Source organism: Canis lupus, chromosome 32 (assembly GCF_011100685.1).
Source record: "Canis lupus familiaris isolate Mischka breed German Shepherd chromosome 32, alternate assembly UU_Cfam_GSD_1.0, whole genome shotgun sequence".
NCBI lineage: Eukaryota > Metazoa > Chordata > Mammalia > Carnivora > Canidae > Canis > Canis lupus.
Window position 1 is genome coordinate 39,424,598 of NC_049253.1, and position 20,519 is coordinate 39,445,116.

General features: G+C 35.0%; 1 protein-coding gene across 2 annotated transcripts in view; it reads left to right on the forward strand.

The window, feature by feature from the left end:
- NUP54 (nucleoporin 54) overlaps positions 1–14,637 on the forward strand; it is a 31,016-nt gene extending 16,379 nt beyond the window's left edge. For both annotated transcript variants that reach the window (XM_038582400.1, XM_038582401.1), the window contains 6 exons: positions 1,676–1,730; positions 2,208–2,301; positions 6,897–7,004; positions 11,003–11,122; positions 11,707–11,817; positions 13,795–14,637. In XM_038582400.1, the coding sequence (XP_038438328.1) occupies positions 1,676–1,730; positions 2,208–2,301; positions 6,897–7,004; positions 11,003–11,122; positions 11,707–11,817; positions 13,795–13,923 (617 nt within the window). In that variant the 3' untranslated portion in view covers positions 13,924–14,637. The remainder of the gene's footprint in view (positions 1–1,675; positions 1,731–2,207; positions 2,302–6,896; positions 7,005–11,002; positions 11,123–11,706; positions 11,818–13,794) is intronic.
- Positions 14,638–20,519: the final 5,882 nt, after the last annotated feature.

Here is a 20,519-nt window from a genome sequence, read left to right on the forward strand (position 1 = left end):
CTGCTTCTCCCCTCTCTCTGTGTCTGCCTCTTTCTCTGTGTCTCTCATGAACAGATAAATAAAATCTTTAAAAAAAAAAGTGTTCTCATTGAAAAGGATTATAGATGGCATAACTAGATGGACTGTATTACAGACCCTTTATCTCCTTTGCACAGAAATAGCTACTACTAATGATTGTACTCTATTAGTCCTTTATTTTTTTTATTATTTTTTTAAAAGATTTTGTTTATTTATTCATAGACACACAGAGAGAGAGAGAGAGGCAGAGACACAGGGAGAGGGGGAAGCAGGCTCCATGCAGGGAGCCCGATGTGGGACTTGATCCCGAGTCTCCAGGATCACACCCAACGCTGCAGGCGGCGCCAAACCGCTGCGCCACCAGGGCTGCCCTCTATTAGTCCCTTATCTGTGATTTTAATATAACATATATATATATGGAAATCCTTTTAAAAAAAGGATTCTGCACTGTACATCAATTGCAACTTGCCTTTTCAGCTATAGTATTTCTTAGTACTTCCTTTTTTTTTTAAATTTCTTTTTATTGGAGTTCAGTTTGCCAACATATAGCATAACACCCAGTGCTCATCCCATCAAGTGCCCTGCTCAGTGACCATCACCCACCCAGTCACCCCACCCCCCCTCCCGCTCACCTCCCTTCCACCACCCCTTGTTCATTTCCCAGAGTTAGGAGTCTCTCATTTTCTGTCTCCCTCTCTGATATTTCCCACTCATTTTCTCTCCTTTCCCCTTTATTTCCTTTCACTATTTTTTATATTCCCCAAATGAATGAGACCATATAGTGTTTGTCCTTCTCTGATTGATTTATTTCACTCAGCATAATACCCACCAGTTCCATCCACATCGAAGCAGTGCTTAGTACTTCCTATCCCATGTCAGTAAATGGAAATATTCTTTTTAATCTACATGGAATACCATGGATGTACCTTACTTCACTTGAGTTATGTGTCGTTTCTTTTTATTATTATAAACTATGCAGCAATTAAATATCCTTGTAAATATGTCTTAGAACAAATAGGTGGACATGTATTTTAGATCTCTGGTAATGAAATTTTTGAGTTCAAGATTACGTGTATTTTATGTATTATTAGATACTGCCAAATTGCTCTCCACAGAAAGATGTACACACTGTAACAGGAATGTGTTATTTTCATATTTTTCATTTTGTATAACATTTTCTTATTTTGATCTGTTTGCTGAGATTATCAGTCATTTTTCACCACTCTGCAAAAATCACTTTTCATTTGCATTTCCCTGATTTCTAGTAAAACTGAGCATCTTTTTGTATGTTTATTAGCCACTTTTGTATCTTTTGTGAATTAAGATTTCAAGTAATCCATTTTCAGTAAGTGTTTTTGTCTTCCTTTCTGATTTATAGGAGCTTTCTATATTCTGGAGGTTAATCTATTATCCTGTAGGTTATAGGTATTTCCTTTCAATCTATAATTTTTTTTTAAGCTTTATCCTACAAAAATTTTCATTTTTGTAGTGGCCATATTTGATAGTCATTTTTCATTACAGCTCCTGGGTTTTTGTTTTTGTTTTTTTTTTTATCTTACTTTAGGAAGGCCTTTCCCATACAGATATTTAAAAGATGGAGGATATTTTTTTTTGTTTGTTTTGTTTTGTTTTCAGAAAAATTTCTCCTTTTTGATAGGTGTTGATCCCATTATCTGGGAACAAGCCAAGGTGGATAACCCTGATTCTGAAAAGTAAGTGTATCTTCAACTTATTTTCATATAAGAACTAAAATTGCTATCAGGGAAGCAAACAAATGCCAAATGCCAACCATTTATTATATTTCTTACACTTGAGGTGAATTTTTTCATTGCTTTTTAAAGAATGTTGACCCCTGGCTTGTTCAGTTGGTAGAGCATGGGACTCTATCTCAGGGTCATGAGTTCAAGCCCCACATCGGGCATGGAGCCTAATTAAAACATAAAAATTTGCTGGTAAGGATGTATAGTATGGTGAAAACTTTGAAATCTAAACTTTACTTGTTTGTAAGATAAGGTTGAATAAAATCTGTAGTTTAATATTATGATTTCATAGTCATTGATCTGCCTTTGAACCCTAGAAATTTATTGTGAAATTACATGAATGTGGTTATGAGAATTCTAATTTCTTGTACTTTGTAATACTCGTAAAAAACTTTAGATCTGATAAGTTGGCCACTTGAATTTCCTCAGGTTAATTCCTGTACCCATGGTGGGTTTCAAAGAACTTCTTCGAAGACTGAAGGTTCAAGATCAGATGACTAAGCAGCATCAGACCAGATTAGATGTAAGCATTTAACTTCATTCTCTGCCTCTGGGAATAATAAAAGAGATTATGCACACTTCTTTTTACCATGTGGATTACTGTTTTATAACAACATAGTATATGCTGCAAATTAACAATTATAGTTTTGTGCAACTACTTAATATAGTGCCTCCAAAATCATGTAAATCTGATTTGATATATTTTAACAATGAATTGAGAATTGTTGGCTTAGCATTGTTATTAGGCTGTTATTTCCATTTCCAGCCAAGGAATGCATATTACTTAATTAAACACTCTTATTTATGATGCCTTACCAAAATGAAGGCTACAATTGTGATTCTTTGTTGGTGTAGTATAATTGTAGATTAATGAAGCAAACTTAAATTATTGAATGCTTAAATCTCTTAATATCTTTCTAAGTAGATTTGTAAGTAGATCTTAATATCTTAATAATATCTTATTAAGTAGACTGTAATCAAATACTTAAAAGTTACCTTCAAATTCTCTGATGTGATATAACCTGTTGATTCAGTCTCAATAGTGAAAAGCTTACTGCTTTAGGAAGCAACCCATTTCATTGTGTCAGTTAACTCAAATTGATATAAATTCTTTTGCTTACATTAATTCAGTATCTGCCTAGGTATAATTTATACCCATTTTCTCGGGCATTAATTTGCAGGTGATCGCTGTGCTTCCAATGGTAGCACTACAGATATTTGAACATCATAATCATTTCTTCCTTTTTAGTATTCTCTTCTCTGGCTATAAATTTAAGCATGGTTTTTCATGTGACATGATTTCCAGAGCCCTGATTATCTTAGGCTGGACACTGAATTTATCAGCATCACTTTTAAAATGAATTGCCGCAGTACTTACTATAAGTAGGGTATGACCAAAGTTCTTCAGAGTAAGACCAAAGAAGGTATTACCTCTATTTGTGTTAGTAGAGGTTTGTCAACTGAACAAAGTTTGTGGTCTCATTGATTTTTTTCTAATATTCTGTTTATAATTTCATTAATTTCTGTTTTTAACCATTTTCTTGATTCTGCTTGCTTTGGGTTTTTCTTTTTTCTAGTTCCTTAAAGTAGCAGCTTAGGTTATTAATTTGAGACTTTTCCTAATATAGCATTTAATGCTATTAATTTCCTTCTAAGCACTGCTTCAGTTGAATCCTACAAATTTTCATAATGTTAAATTTTCATCTCTGATACATTCAAAATATTTTCTAATTTCACGAGAGTTCTATTTGTTTGAACTTTGTTGATTTCTAGTCTAGTTCTCAGAAAACTTTGTATGATTTCACTTTTGAAGTTTTTAACCTACATGCCTTTGAAAAGAATGTGGATAAATGTTCTCAGGTGGAGTTTTCTATTAGTGTCAATGAGATCTAGTTGGTAGATTGTTTAAGTTCTCTATTGATTTTTCTGCTCACAAGTTCATTGTGAGAGGAGAGTTGGGAATCTCCAGCTACAATTATGGATTTGTCTTTTTCTCCTTTCAGTTGTTGGTTTTTGCTTCGTGTATTTTGAAGGTCTGTTGATTCCTCTTTTCTGCCTTTTGTTTTTTGGGGACACTTTTTAGCATTCTGTTTTTAATTTACTGTCATTTCAACAATTTTAAGTGATTGCCCTAGGGCATTTCTCAGTGGGGTTGAAGGTGGTGTTTTGTTCGTGGGGGCACATTTGGCAATGTCTAGGGATTTGTTTGGTTGTTAGAACTGGGGGTGGGGTAGGGTGGTGCTACAGGCATCTAATTAGTAGAGGCAAGGATGCTGATAAACATCCTAGTGTGTAGACGACAGTGCCTCTGCAGCAATTATCTGGCCCAAATTAATACAGCAGTCCCCCCCCCACCCCCCGCCCCCTTATCCACGGTTTCACTTTCCGTGGTTTGGTACTCGTGGTCAGCCGCATCTGGAAGCAGATGATCCTCCTCCTGACAAATCATCAGAAGGTCAATAGTAGCCTAATGCTGTGTCACAATGTCTACGTCATTCACCTCACTTCATCTAATCGGGTAGGCATTTTATCATCTCACATCATGAGAACAATGGTGAGTACAGTACAGTAAGATATTTTGAGAGACCACATTCCTGTAACTCTTATTATATTACAGTTGTTCTATTTTATTGTTAATCTCCGTATGTCTAAATTATAAATGAGGCTTTATCATTTGTATGTCTGTATGTATTGGAAAAAATAGTAAATATAGGGCTTGGTACTATCCGTGGTTTAAGGCATCCATTGGTGGTTGTCCTCATGGATGAGGGGGGGACTGCTATAGTACTGGAGTTGAGGAAACCTATAATATCTAATAAAACATTAGATGTTTTATTAGTGTATAAATAGTGTATCTCCTATACCAGTGCTAATAGGCTTTTCTTGGAGCTGTCAGCATGATGCTTGCTTCTCAGTTTTGGACTTTTTGAGACAGGAGGGGGTATGCCAGAGGTTGGGGACTGTGGTAACTCACCACCAGTTTAGTGGCACTTCAAATTCAGTATCTTCTTATGCAGTCCGCTTGCCACTATTTTTCAGAGTCCTCAAGTAGTTGCCCATGCATTCTTTTCAAATTTTATAGCTATATTAAATAGGAGAGATAGAATGGCATATACCTAAGTCCATTTTTGTTACACTTATCTTCACTCAATTTCAGGAGTTCACTGTTTATTTAGATTTTATTTTATTTTATTTTATTTTTAATTTTTTTTTTTAATTTTTATTTATTTATGATAGTCACAGAGAGAGAGAGGCAGAGACACAGGCAGAGGGAGAAGCAGGCTCCATGCACCGGGAGCCTGACGTGGGATTCGATCCCGGGTCTCCAGGATCGCGCCCTGGGCCAAAGGCAGGCGCTAAACCCAGGGATCCCTGTTTACTTAGATTTTAATCTCTAGTCTAATTATATTGTTCAGGTATCTCCTATTATCTCTCTGCTTAACTCTGCAGTGCCCTTAGTTGGACAGAAAACTTTAATGTATGATATCCACTAGTCAGCCCGTGTTTTCTTCTTGAAAGTTTGCTCAAGAAATCATTCTTTACCCCAAAGTCTGAGAGTCTCTTACATTTTTTCCTAAAATTTTAGAGTTTAACCTTCACATTTGGGTCTTCTAGCCTTATGAAGTTCAAGTTTGTATAATAAGTGGTATGAACCCAACTTTATTTTTCTGCAGTGGGTCAGATTTTCTAAATCTGGTCATCCATAAATAAAATCCAATGTTATTTTCCCCAATGATTTATCAAAGCATTTATCCAACCAGGTTTATATATATACATATATAATAATAATATATATAATATATAATAGACATATGTTATATGTACATATATAATAATATCATATATATGATTATATATATGATTATATATATATATATCAGTTTAGGTTTTTTTTTTTTTTTACCCTGTGTCTTTGTAATGTATTTTGGCATGTGATAGAGTGAATCTCTGATCTTTGTTTCAGAGTTGTTTCATCTTTATGAATCTTTACTGTTCAATACAGTCTTAGAATTAGTTTGTCAAAATGCTACAATTTTAGTTGGAAGTGCAATAATGTATTATTTGTAGAGAACTGAATCTTAATTATTCCATTACGAACATGTTGTTTCTTTACTCATTGAGGTCTTTACTCATTGAAGTACTATCCTTTGAGACAGCTTTAAATATAGTTTCCTTAAAAACCTTGTGCAAAAACAAAACAAAACAAAAAAAAACCTTGTGCATTCTTCCTTGGGTTAATTTTTAGATTGCTTTAGTGTTTGTGAATAAATACTGAATGGTAACATTTGTATTTTTTCTGTTATTGCTGGTTTAGAAGACCACTGGTAGTTTCTTGTGTCTGGAAGCCTGCCAACTTTTCAAAACTGGGGTGGGGAAAGTGCCTAGGTTATATAATATAAAATATTGGTTACCTGCTTTTGTTCCTTCAGCAGGACCTGTCACTGGAAAGTTTCAAAGATGACACTGTTCAGGTGGACATACTAAATTTGTCTTGCACAGTGAAAACCCTGTTTCTTATAACCTCTCAATATAAGCCAATGCCACAGAATGATTGACTATGAATTATGGGATTGATTCAGGTTAGGTAGCCTTAATGAAATGGGATTTTAACTCTGTAAGGTTAAGACTTTATAAGATAAAACCATATGATTTCAGGCCAGGCAAAGAGCAAATCCAAGGTACAGAGGCATAAAAATGTATTTGGGTGTATAATTAGTATTCTTCCCTTTTCCCTCCATTCTCATCACTCCCTCTCAACAGTTAATACTGGACCATACTTTCCAGAAGTAGTCTTATGTCATTGTCTATTAAGGCCACTCCTGGATGTCACTTTATAGATACTAACTTTTTCCATTCATGAGCTGGTGGTTAATATTACTAAAAATTCCTCATTTCTGAAGTATGTTTTATTTTTCTGTACAGTGACTCATCACTAAATTTCCTAGAGCTCTTGGAGCCTTTGAATGGTACTTTTTAAAAAGGAAAGAAATATAAAGCAGATTTAAAGTGTGTATTTTGAGAGATGAATCCAATCTCATTTTAGAATTAGACTTTGCATATAATAAACCTCATAAATATTTTGATGTCTATATTTCAAAACTTTCTTTTAAAAAACAGATTATATCTGAAGATATTAGTGAATTACAGAAGAATCAAACTACAACTATGGCCAAAATTGCACAATATAAGAGGAAACTCATGGATCTTTCCCATAGAACCTTACAGGTAGGAATTTGGAATTTTTTTTTGAACATTTTTAAGACTGTTTGACAGTGCCAAATATAGATTTTTGAAATAGAGAAAAACACACTGAAAGAAGTATTAGTGATTTGAACTGAAAGTACCAATCTTTCTCAGTAAAACTTAGAAGATGGAGGAGAGGTCTCACAGGAGTGGGTAAAGAAAGTAAGTATATTCTAAAATTTACCTCTTATTGAAGGGTAGAAGCAGTGAAGACATAAGTCATCCAGGTGCAAAGAAAACATGTAGCAAATCACTAACATCTAGTTTTCATAAAAGTAGTAGGGAAAAATATTTGATTTTCAGTGTTAGAAAAGGGGCTGTAACCATTAATAAAAACAACAGGATGAAAAACAATAGAACTTCAAAATTAACAAGAGGGAATAAAAGCATGAATAGCAACAAAAACTGAAATTATAAACTATCACGAGAACAGAAATACTGCCTACCAAAATCAATGGTATAGAGCAAGAGCTATATGGCAGAGTAAAATTTATAGACTTTAAGCCTTCATTTTAAAAATACAAATGCAAAAAACAAAACCTAGTACTCAAGAAGTTAGAAAGACTATCCAGAAAAGCCAATAAGAGAGAAATAAAGATATAAAATGAGTGAAACAAGAAAACCATAGTACAAAAAATAAACTGAAAGCTGTTTCTTTGAAAAGATCTTTAAAATAGCTAAACATCTTATGAGACTGAAGAAGGAAAAGAAAAAATAGTAATGAGAAAGAAAATATTCCTATAGATAACAGAACAGAATGAGAAAATATTGCATGCAATTCAGGGCAACAAATTTGGGAACTAGGGAACAGCTTAATTTTGCTGATTTCAAACATGCTAAAAAACTCATCTATAGAGACAGAAATCTTAAATAGACAAATACTATAGAAACAATTGAGAAACTTACTAAAGATCAGCCATGAAAAATACCAAAGCCAGACAGTTTAATCGCTGAACTTTGTCTAACCATTAAAGAGCTAATTCCAAAGTTACTATTCTAGACAAAAGAAAACATATATAGACCATTTCTCCATTTTAAAAAATCACTTTAAAACAAAATTCACCAACCGTATTACCACTCATTTAAAGTACACAATTCAGTGGTTTTTAGTCTAGTCTGTGCAACATTGCCACAATCAATTTTAAAACATTTTTGACCACCCTAAAAAGAAACTCTATCCCTATCAGCAGTCACTCTCCCAATTTCTCACCAACCTAGGCAACCACTTCATGTCTCTCTGGATTTGCCTTCTGGACACTTCATATTAATGGAATCCTGAGATACGGTCTTTTGTGACTGGCTTCTTTCATGTAGCATATGGTTTTCAAGGTTCATTTATGTTGTAGCATGTAGTAATATTCCATTATATGAATATACCACATTTTTACCCATCAATTGATAAACATTTTGGTTGTTTTCCGTTTAGCTATTATGAATGTTGCTATTAACATTTGTGTATGAATGTTTGTGTAAATGTGTGCTTTCATTTCTCTTGGGTACATAAACCTAGGATTAGAATTGCTTGGTTCTTTTTTTTTTTTTTTTAAGATTTTATTTATTTATTCATAGAGACACAGCTAGAGAGAGAGAGGCAGAGACACAGGCAGAGGGAGAAGCAGGCTCCATGCAGGGAGCCTGATGTGGGACTCGATCCCGGGTCTCCAGGATCACGCCCCGGGCTGAAGGCAGGCGCTAAACCGCTGCGCCACTGGGGCTGCCCCTAGAATTGCTTGGTTCTATGGTAACTCTATGTTTAACTTTTTGAAGAACTGGTAAAAACTTTTCCAGAGTAGCTGCACTATTTTACAGCTGTTTTTGTTACCCCCAAATAAAAATCTATTAATAGATACTTCTAATAAATAGAGATACAAATTATGCTAAGTGAAGAAAGCCAGATTTAAAGGCTATATATGACATGATTCCATTTATATTATGTTATGGAAAAAGCAAAACTAGAGAGTTAACAGATCCATCCATAGTTGTTGCTAGGGGAGGTAGTAGTAAGGAGAGAGGAGTGACTACAAGGAATAAACGGAAATGTTCTCTATCTTGATTGTGGCAATGGTAACATGACTTTGTTAAGATTCATAGTAACTGTACACCTAAAATGGGTGAATTTTGTTTTGTGTGGATTATACCTCAGTAAATCTGACCAAAAACAACAGAAATGCAGTTTTAAATGAAATATAAGCAACAAGATTCCTATTTATCAAATCCTAAAGGAATAAACTGTGACTAAGTAAGGTTTATTTCAGGAATGCAGGGTTGGTTTTTATAACAAGAAATCTTATCAGCATGTAACTTATTATGATCAACACATTAAAGGAAAAAACACGATACTTACCAAACTGAACAGCAAACATTCAGAGAAGCAAAACACTAAAATCACATTTCAGAAAGTAATATCTGATATTATTCTGTGTTATCTTGGAAGTTTTCATAAATATAATGAACAGGTAAGTAAGTAAACTAACTTAAACATTGGAAAAGATTATCTTTTTGCTGTTTGCGAGTGGCATGATTGTGTATCTAGAAAATTCAAGGAAAAAAGCACAGATTATAGCTAGATCCAAGATAAATGTACAAAACCCAGCATTTTTTTATACTATTAGTGGATATAGGAAGAAATTCCATTTACTAGGAGGGGAAAAATTGTAAAATACTGAAGAATAAATTTATGAGGGAAGTAAAAAATGTGGATTTAAAGTCTTTGCAAATAGACCTATAAACCATATTCTTAGATGAGAAGATTTGCTATTCATTTTATAAGGTTAAAAATTACAACTTTTAAAGGCTTGATTAAAGTCTTTCAGTTTATAAAGGACAAGTGTTTTGAGAATAGCTTTTGGTGGAACACAAATAGAGGGACTTGCCAGATTTTAGTACCTATTTTAAAGGTTCTTCAACAAATCAATGTGGGATATAAAGACAACAGAACAGAACAGAGAATCCAAAAATAAATGCCAGTATATCTCAAAATTTGGTATGACAAAGTGGTGGTGGTATCTCAGTTCAGTTGGTTTATTTAATAAATAATGCTAGAGTAACTGGCTGTCTGGGGAAAAAATGGACTCTTCTGTCTTACCAGAAACAAAAATAGCTGGATTAAAGAGATTTAACTCTGTAAGAAATTTGTGAAGCTACATGTACACCTGTAAGGATTGGAGAGATTTTTGGCCAGAAAGCCAGGAACTATAACCCACACTGGCTATGTAATTAGAAAGTTTTCTGTAGCAAAAGATATCAGAAGCCATAGTCCTGTGACAGCTATCTGAAAAAGAAAACTGGATTTGCAAATGGCACTAACTATTCATATTATACAAAGAGATCCTTTAATTTTGACCAAAAGAGGAAAGAATGCATGAAGGCAGTTCATAGAAGAGCAGATGCAAAGTAGTTAACTATTAAAAGATGCTCCTTTAACTTTCAGGGAAGTACACTTTAAAGAAAAAAATGTAGGCTCCATTTACACTCATTACTTTGGGAAAAATTTAAACTTACTGCTGATTGGGATGTGGGGAAAAGGGTACTCTTCATGTAGCTTATGAATTTAAATTGTGAAACAGTCTAGCAAGCTTCTTTTAGACTGAAAACATGCTTTTAAACCCAGCAGTCTTTCTTGGGGGTGTCAGCAAATCTATATATAAAAAATGTTTAGAACAGTATTGTTTATAATACCAAAACTACAAACAAAATATATACCTCTTAATAGGAAGAATAACTGAATAAATTATTGGTTATTAATGCATGAAAAATTATGCAGGCATTAAAAACAAATTAGAGGCATTATCAATATGCTAAATGTAGACTGCCAAATAAAAATGGGCAGACCTAATTCAAATCTCGAACTGTTAGGATTCTTGCTGTATTGTTAGTGTATTATTCAACTTGTTTTCTTTTGATAACTAATAAAGTTACTTACATAATTAAAAAGAGAATCATGATTCTGTTGATATTGTTGGTGGATTTTCTTTATATAGGTCCTAATCAAACAGGAAATTCAAAGGAAAAGTGGGTATGCCATCCAAGCTGATGAAGAGCAATTGCGAGTTCAGCTAGATACAATTCAGTGTGAGCTGAATGCACCTACTCAGTTTAAGGTAGGTATTTGTAAGATCATAAAGCTAGAATTTGCTAGTCTTCAAAAGGGAATTTTGTATACTGGTTTTTATTAAGTTTTTTGTTCTCTTTAATCAAAACTTCCTTTCTAAAGTAGATGCTTAATGATGATGTTTCACATAACAGGGAGAATTAGAAAACTTTATTAGAGTAGTAACCATCCTTTTTAAAAAAGATTCTCTCTGGGTGCCTGGGTGGCTCAGTTAAATATCCGACTCTTAATTTTCCACTCAGGTCATGAGATTGAGCCTCTCCCTGTCAGGCTTCATACTCAGCAAATAGTCTGCGTGATATTCTCTCACCCCCCAGACACATACACACACGTGCACATTTTTTTTTTAAGATTTTATTTATTTATTCATGAGAGACAGAGAGAGGCAGAGGGAGAAGCAAGCACCATGCAGGGAACCTGACGTGGCACTCGATCCTGGGTCTCCAGGATCATGCCCTGGGCTGTAGGCGGTGCTAAACTGCTGTGCCACCGGGGCTGCCCTCAGATAAATCAGTCTTAAAGCAAAAAACGTGTTGTTAGCAATTGTAATTTGACTTGGTCTTATATTTTTAGGGCCGACTAAATGAACTGATGTCCCAAATCAGGATGCAGAATCATTTTGGAGCGGTCAAATCGGAGGAAAGATATTACATAGATGCAGATCTGTTACGAGAAATCAAGCAGGTAAGTGCACTAAGCTCTAGAGTGCACTTTTAAAAAGGTGATTCACATCCTTTAGGTTTGCTATTACCCAAAAAAATACAGTTGTTGACAAGGATGTGAATAAAATACAATCCGTGTGCATTGCTGGTGGCAATGTAAAATGGTGCAGCTGCTGTGGAAAACAGTTCCTCAAAAAATTAAACCTCTGTCTACCATATGATCCAGCAATCATTCTGTAGATCTGGATATATGCCTGGAAGAACTGAAAGCAAACTCAGATGTTTGTACACCTATGTTCTTAAGCCAAAATGTGGAAGCAACTCAAATGGCAGATTGAATAAATAAACTAAATACGGTATATATACATTGCGGAATATTATTCAGCCTTAAAAACAAAGGAAATTCTGATACTCAGTACAACATAGATGAATCTTGAAAGTATTATGCCAAGTGAATTAAGCCAGTTTAAAAGGACACATACTCTATAATTCCACTTTTACAGTATGCCTAGCATAGTACAATTCATAGCAGCATGGTGGTTGCTAGGGGCCTGAGGGGAAGCGGGATGGGGAATTCGTATTTATTAGTATTTAGGAAGATGAAAAGTTCTAAAGATTGTAGTGATTTTGCATACTACTGAACTGTATACTTTTAAAAATGGTTAAAATAGATATTTCTGTGTTTTGTATATTTTTACAATAAAATGTGAATTCAGTTATTAGAGGTACCAGAGTCCCCAAGGCACTGCTATTCAATGGGTAGGTGATAGTGGCAGCAGCAACAGCACCCGAGCGGTCATTAGAGATGGATAATCTCAGTCCTTACTCTGTACCTACTTAATCTACATTTTATTTAATGTCCGTGATTTGTAGTACATTAAAGTTTGAGAAGTAACTGCTCTATGTCCTATATTCCCAACCTGTCCACATATTAATTGTGATTATGTAGAGATATGGATTCCCCTCAGCCCTTAGGGGAGGTTGGAGTGGCCAGAACCACTCCAACCACTTTTAGGCTCCTCTCCTTTGAAAAATTTGGAAAGTACTGCTCTAGTTTATTTTTCTTAGTGTAAATAGAGATTGATTTAATGAAAAATAACTATTGACTATACATAAAGATATCAAATTTGTAGAACACATTAGGACGGTTGGTGTGGCCCTGAGGATTTTAGATGGTTACATTTGGCATCCACAAAATCCAGTTTTTTACTATGTGCTCTAGAATGGATATTGTCATTTTATACAGCTAAAGACCAATCTGGCTCCTAGATTCTTGGGAACTGAGGTATACGTACACTTGATTATATTCCATTGTACATACCTACAATAAAATTAGCTAAGAAGATCCAGCATATTGAGGTGAAGAACCATATTAAAGAGTTTATGCAATACAATCTGGGATAAAACAAACACCTGCCTAAAACAATGAAAAGCAGTATATTGTTTTGGGATTGAATCACATCTCATCACCTAGTTTATGACCTTAAGCAAGTTTCTTACCTGCATCTCAATTTTTGTATCTGTGGCACCACAGACCGCCTAAAAGAATTTTTAAATAACTTATTTAATACCCATGAAGCTCTTAAAACTGCTTTAACACTTGAGATACTTAAAAATGTTTGTAATTATAGTTAACACCATTATCATAATATACTTGAAAAGTTTGTTTTCAGAATGATTATTTTGCTAGTCATCTATATTTGAGTACCTTGCACTCTTTTTAAATATAAAATCTGCATCTTATAAAATTTACATCTTCTGTAAAGTTTCTGTTGAAGACTATTGTTCATTTTTTTACAGTATGTTATGATAGGTCATAGAAATGTGTTTGCAAAAGATGTAATATGAATGTTTAAATATGCACATGCACTGTATTTAGGGCAGCTATTAAGTGCTGTGTTGCTAGTAAAATAGTGAAAAAAGTCCTTATTCCTATGGGTAACTTGCAGTTTAATTTTAATAGATCAATACATTAATATATATTTTTAATTCCTTCTAGCATTTGAAACAACAACAGGAAGGCCTTAGCCACTTGATTAGTATCATAAAAGATGACCTAGAAGATATAAAGTTGGTAGAACATGGATTGAATGAAACCATCCACATGAGAGGTGGTGTCTTTAGTTGACAGTTCACAAACCTATGTGAAGGGTTTGTGAAATGTTATCTTCATGCTACATCAGACCTTCCGTAAGAATGAAACTGACCACACGGAGGGAAAAAAGGAAAACAATCCTCTCCTGGCTTTTGAGGAGGTTACTGACAATTTTCAAATCTGAAATGACGTCCACTTCACAGCTCTTCAAAGATAGCCTTTGAAAGATTTATACCTGAAAGCTGTTCTTTACTGTAATAAAGTACATAAAAGTACATAATTACCAAAAATATGTACCATTGTACATTTTGATAACAGCATTGTTCTTAAAACTAATCAGTGTTTAATGATTATTCTCCATTGAGCCTGTACTCTGCTTTCCATAGCAAGGAAATATGAAATACCTACTTGCACGTAACAAAATAAACTGTGTAACTACTTGGCTATTGGAGCTTTGTACTTCAGAATGTAAATGTACATCAGTTTTTATATATTTGTGAATTCATCTGTGGGAGGAGTAAAGGAAATCCAAGAGTATTTAATGATTAATGTGGTTTTCTTTTCATTCTGTAAAGATTTGAAAATCTATTTTTATATTATTTTACTTATTTGGAATTTACAGAACACACTTAAGTGATTAGGATATAACAAAATTACATTTTATCATTTTTGCAACTTTTTTGTTTTTTAGGTCTTTATTTCTAAAAAAGATGAAAATTTAAATAAATTGATTGTACTTTTATATAATTCTGTCTGATGCTTTATTTGGCTCTGAGAGAGTAACCATTAATGTCCTCATAAATATTAAATCATAATCACAATTCAAGGATTTCAGTCTTAAGTCTGATTTTTTCCTCCTACGGAGAATGTATCAATGTGGACGTATTTTGACTAGGTTATGGCAGATAAAACATATTTTAAGTATCATCTAAAGAATTCCCTAGGGGCACCTGCGTGGCTCAGCGGTTGAACGTCTACGTCTGCCTGTGGCTCGAGGCGTGATCCTAGGGTCCTGGGATTGAGGCCTGCAGTGGGTTCCCCACAGGGAGCCTGCTTCTCCCTCTGCCTGTATGTCTCTCTGCCTCTCTTTCTGTGTCTCTTGAATTAACAGAATCTTAAACAAATAATTCCCTAACATATCATTAGTATTTGTAAACACTAGAGAATCTGAATTAGACATAATGTGAAAGTGATTTATCAGATTTTCTGACTACAAACTTCACACCTGGCCTGCATGTTGGCCCTGCCTATAATGCTTGAACTTTGCATTTCTTTATAATGGTTTGGCTTGTAATGAGAGGTGTTTTGAGAAGCAGGCCCATGAATCTTGCTGTTTGTTTACGAGGATGGTGAGGAGTATGATAAATATCTAGAAATCATCCTTTCAGATAACCACTGAAGGAATTTGTCCAGTTGCAAACTGGGTAACCGTTGTGTAGGAGACTGGGAACTTTAAAAAATGACTGGTTCTAAGCTGCTAAAAGTTTGCAGCCACTCTTGCCAGGCTGATGGCATGCAAACTTGTTATATGCCCTCTTCCATCATACTTTCCTACTCAACTCACTGTTGCAATTCCAATAGTGCTGGAAGAGAAATTTCTTTTCGAGTTTTCTCCTTGGCCCAGAAAACAGGCAATCTCACATCTTTCTCTTCTGTGTAGCAGAGTATAGGAGTTCCTGTCCCTTTGTACACCGTTTTACAGTGGAAAGAGTTGTTGGTCTGATGAGGATTTTTACTTGAGCCATATATGCCAGTGCACAGATTGCTAATACCATGTTCACTTCTCACAGCCTTTCATTTTTCATGCTCTGATACTTTTAGGATCTGCCTTTTAAAGACTGACACAACCTCTTGCTTCAGTCCCACTGACTGCATGTGTTAAGGCAGGCCTATCAGCTTTGTTCAGGTAGCCTTTTAGGTAATTGGACCTGGTCAAACAATAGGTGTGACCAGAGCAAGTAAGTGATAGTCAAGTTTGTGGATGGGTCCGTGGATAGGTAGGAGGGGGAAGGACCCACTTTGGCCTGAGGATAAGGTTGTGTTCTCCAGCACTATTATAGAAGTTCTGTGTTTAATCTTCAACTAATATATCTTCGACGGCTAACAGTTCTTGTGGACAGCCCACTCAAAATTCTGACATGAAGAATGGTAAACAGAATTGAAGCAACTAAGACTGCAGGTAAGATAATAATAGCACAGGAGGATCATGAGATTTCCTCTTACCAAAGACACTGAGGATGCACCTACATATAATGCAACTAACTCTGACAATGACCTCAACACTAGCAGCACACCTCTTCCACGGCCAGAGATATAAAAAAACCACATTAGAAGGGCAGGGGAGGCAAAGATGCAGTTGACAATCAAACACCTAGCATGATTACCCATAAGCAGGAGGGATAATTACAGGTCTTCCTTAGTAGGGGATCTGATCTCAAAAGGGCACCTCCACCTACCCTGGAGACATGCACTGGGAAGATGAGCTACCATAACACCTGGCTTTGAAAAATCAGCAGGATTCATAACCAGGAGACCTGGAGGGCAATAGGAAACGAGACTCCTCTCTTAGAAGGGTCAGAGCACTGTATCACTGGGTTCAAGAGCAGCACAGAGGTAGCAGTTGAAAGTGTCTGGCTTATACATGAAGATTTATTGACTAATTTTAGGGTATGTTCTGGAGGCTATGGATCTGTGGACATTCTCTCCATGAACAGATCTGCTAGTGCCCCACATCAGGCTCCTTGCTCAGCAGGAAGTATGCTTCTCCCTCTCCCCCCACCGCCCACCCCCGCCACTCGTGCTCGCTTGTGCTCTCTTTCAAAAATAAATTTAAGAAAGGGAAGGGACAGAGAAATACCTTGCAAATGGATGCCACAAGAAAACCAGGGTAACAATACTTATATTGGACAAAACAGACTTTAAAACAAAGACTGTAACAAGAGACAAAGAAAGACACTGTAATAATAAAAGAGATGAACTAGTAAAAGGATATAACAATTTTAAATATTTATGCACCCAACATGAGAACAGCGCAGTACATAAAACAGTTAATAACAAACAGAAATAATAGTAATACTATAGTAGTAGGGGACATTAGCACCCCACTTACATGGATGGACAGATAGTCCAAAAAGAAAACCAACAAGGAAACAGTGACTTTGAATGACAAACTGAACCAGATGGACTTAATGTTATTCAGAACATTACTTCTTAAAACAGCAGAATACATATTCTTTGCAAGTACACATGGAACATTACAAAACATCATATATTAGGCCACAAAACAAGCTTCAACAATTAAAAAAAATCAAACCCATACCATGCATCTTTTCTGACCACGATACTATGAAACTAGAAATCAACCACAAGAAAAAAAACATTCAGTAAAGTACTTAAAACAATCCCATTTACATTTGCACCAAAAACAGTAAAATAGGAATAAACTAACGAGGTAAGAGATCTGTATTCTGAAAACTATAAAACACTGATGAAAGAAATTCAAGATGATGCAAAGAAATGAAAACACATTCCAGGCTCATGGGTTGGAAAAACAAATATTGTTAAAATGCCTACACTACAGATTTTTTAAGATTTCATTTATTTATTCATGAGAGACACAAAGAGAGAGAGAGAGGCAGAGACACAGGCAGAGGGAGAAGCAGGCTCCATGCAGGAAGCCCAATGTGGGACTCGATTCCGGGTCTCCAGGATCATGCCCTGGGCCGAAGGCAGGCGCTAAACCACTGAGCCATGCAGGGACCCCCCCCCCCATACTACAGATTTAATGTAACTCCTATCCAAATACTTACAGCATTTTTCACAGAGCTAAAACAATCCTAAAATTTGTATGGAACCACAAAAGACTGAATAGTCAAAGCAATCTTGAAAAAAACCTGGAGGTATCACATTTCCCGATTTCAAGTCTCATTACAAAATGGTAATAATTAAAACAGTATGACATAAAAAGAGACATACAAGATCAATGGAAAAGAACAGAAAGTCCAGAAATCCACAATTACATGGTCAATTAATCTTCAACAAAGGATGAATGAATATGGGAAAGAGACAGTCTCTTTGACAAACAGTGCTGGGAAAACTGGACAGCAACATGCAGAAGAATGAAACTCGACCACTTTTACCACACACAAAAATAAAACGGATTTAAGATCTAAATGTGAGACCTGAAACCATTAAAATGCTTGAAGAAAGCATCCGCAATAATTACTCTTGTATCGTATCGGCTGTAGCAACATTCTCCTGAGGTAAGGGAAAGAAAAGCAAACATAAACTATTAGAACTTCATCAAAATAAAAAACTTCTGCATGGCAAAGGAAACAATCAAACTAAAAGCCAACTTACTGAATGGGAGAAGATATCTGCAAATGACACATCCAATAAATAGTATCCAAAATATATAAACAACCAATCCAACTCAATACCCAAAAAATCAACCTGATTAAAAAATGGGCGGAAGACATTGAACAGACATTTCTCTAAAGTTGACATCCAGATCATCAGCAGACACATGAAAAGATGTTCAACATCACTCATCATCAGGGAAATGCAAATCAAAACCACGATGAGATACCATTTCACACTTCATAAAGGCTAAAATAAAAAACACAAGAAACAAGTGTTGATGAAGATATGGATAAAAAGGAACCCTCTTGTTCTGTTGGTGGGAATACAAATTGGTACAGCCATTGTAATAGTATGGAGGTTCCTGAAATTTAAAATAGAGCTACCTTATGATTCAGGAATTGCACTACTGGGTGTTTACCTAAAGAATACAAAAACACTAATTCAAAGAGATATGTGCACCCCTGTTTACTGCAGCATTATTTACAATGGCCAAATTATGGAAGCAGTGTAAGTGTCCATCAATATATGACTGGATAAAGAGGAGATAGTAATATCTCCTGAACAATATTATTCAGCTGTGAGAATGAAATCTTGTCATTTGTAACATGGAAGGATCTTGAGAGTATAATGCTAAGCAAAGTAAGTTACTCAGAGAAAGACAAATACTATATGGTCTCACTCATGTGAAATTTAAGAAACAAAACCAATGAACAAAGGAAAATTCAAAGAAAGACCAACCAAGAAACAGACTCTTAACTATAGAGAACAAATTGATGGTTACCAGAAGGGAGGTGGGTGCAAGATGGGGGAAGTAGAGAATAGGGATTAAAGAGTATGCTTACGATGAAAAAAAAATGATTAAAATATGTAAATAAAATGAAGGCTGTAAGAGGGACAAGGGTACTAAATAATCATAAAGCAATCAATCCAACAAGAGGGTGTAACAATTATACACCCAACATGTAAGAACCTGAATATATAAAGCAAATATTAACAGACCTAAAAAGGGAGAAACTGTCCCTGATACAATTAGTAAGGAGATTTTAACACACCACTTACATCAACAGAGAGATAATCCATACAGAAAATCAATAAGGGAACTGGCTTTGAACAACATGGATTTAACTGATATATATAGAACATTCCATCCAACAACAGAATACACATCCTTTTCAAGTACACAGGAAACATTTTCCATGAAATATTGTGTTAGATCACAAAACAAATCTCAACAAATTTAAGGTGACTGAAATCATATTAGTATCTTTTCCAACCATAACATTATGAAACTGAACTCTGTTACAAGAAAAAACTTGAAAAAACACAACCATGTGAAGACTAAACAACACACTACTCAATAAACAATGGGTCAAGAAATAAATGAAAGAAGAAATAAAAAAACACCTTTAGACAAATGACAATGGCAACACAATCATTCAAAATCTTTATGATGCAGCAAAAGCAGTTCAAAGAGGAAAGTCTATGGTGCTAAACCTATTTATCAAGAAACAAAAAAAATCTCACACAATCTAACCTTCACCTAAAGGAACTAGGAAAAGAACAAAGCCCAAAGTTAGTAGAAGGAAATAATGAAGATCAAAGCAGAAATAAATAACATACTAATAAAGAAAATAAAAATGATTAATGAAACTAAGCTGTTTCTTTGAACAGATAAACTGATAAACTTTTAACCAAACTCATCCAAAAAAAAAAAAAAAAGAGGTCCCAAACAAATCAGAAATGAAAGTTATAACTAACACCACAGAAGTACAAAGGATTATAAGACATTACTATGAATAATGTGTATCAACAAATTTGACAACACAGAAAAAAATACATAAATTTCCAGAAACATACAATATTCCAAGATGGCATTAGGAAGAAACAGAAAATGTGAAGAGACCAATTGCTGGTAACAAGACTGAATTGGTAATCAAAACACTCCTAACATCAAAAGTCTAGGCCCAGATGGCTTCACAGGTGATTTCTACTCAACAATTCACTTTTTTTTTTTTAAAAGACTATATTTATTTATTTGACACAGTGAGAGAGCACAAGCAGGGGGAAAGACAGAAGCAGGCTCCCCACTGAGCAGGGAGCCTGATGCAGGGCTCAATCCCAGGGTCCTGGGATCATGACCTGAGCTGAATGCAGATGTTTAACTGACTGAGCCACCCAGGTGCCCTCCACCCAACATTTAAAGAAGAGTTAATACCTATCATTTTCAGCTATTCCAAAAAACAGAATAGGAAAGAATGCTTCCAAAT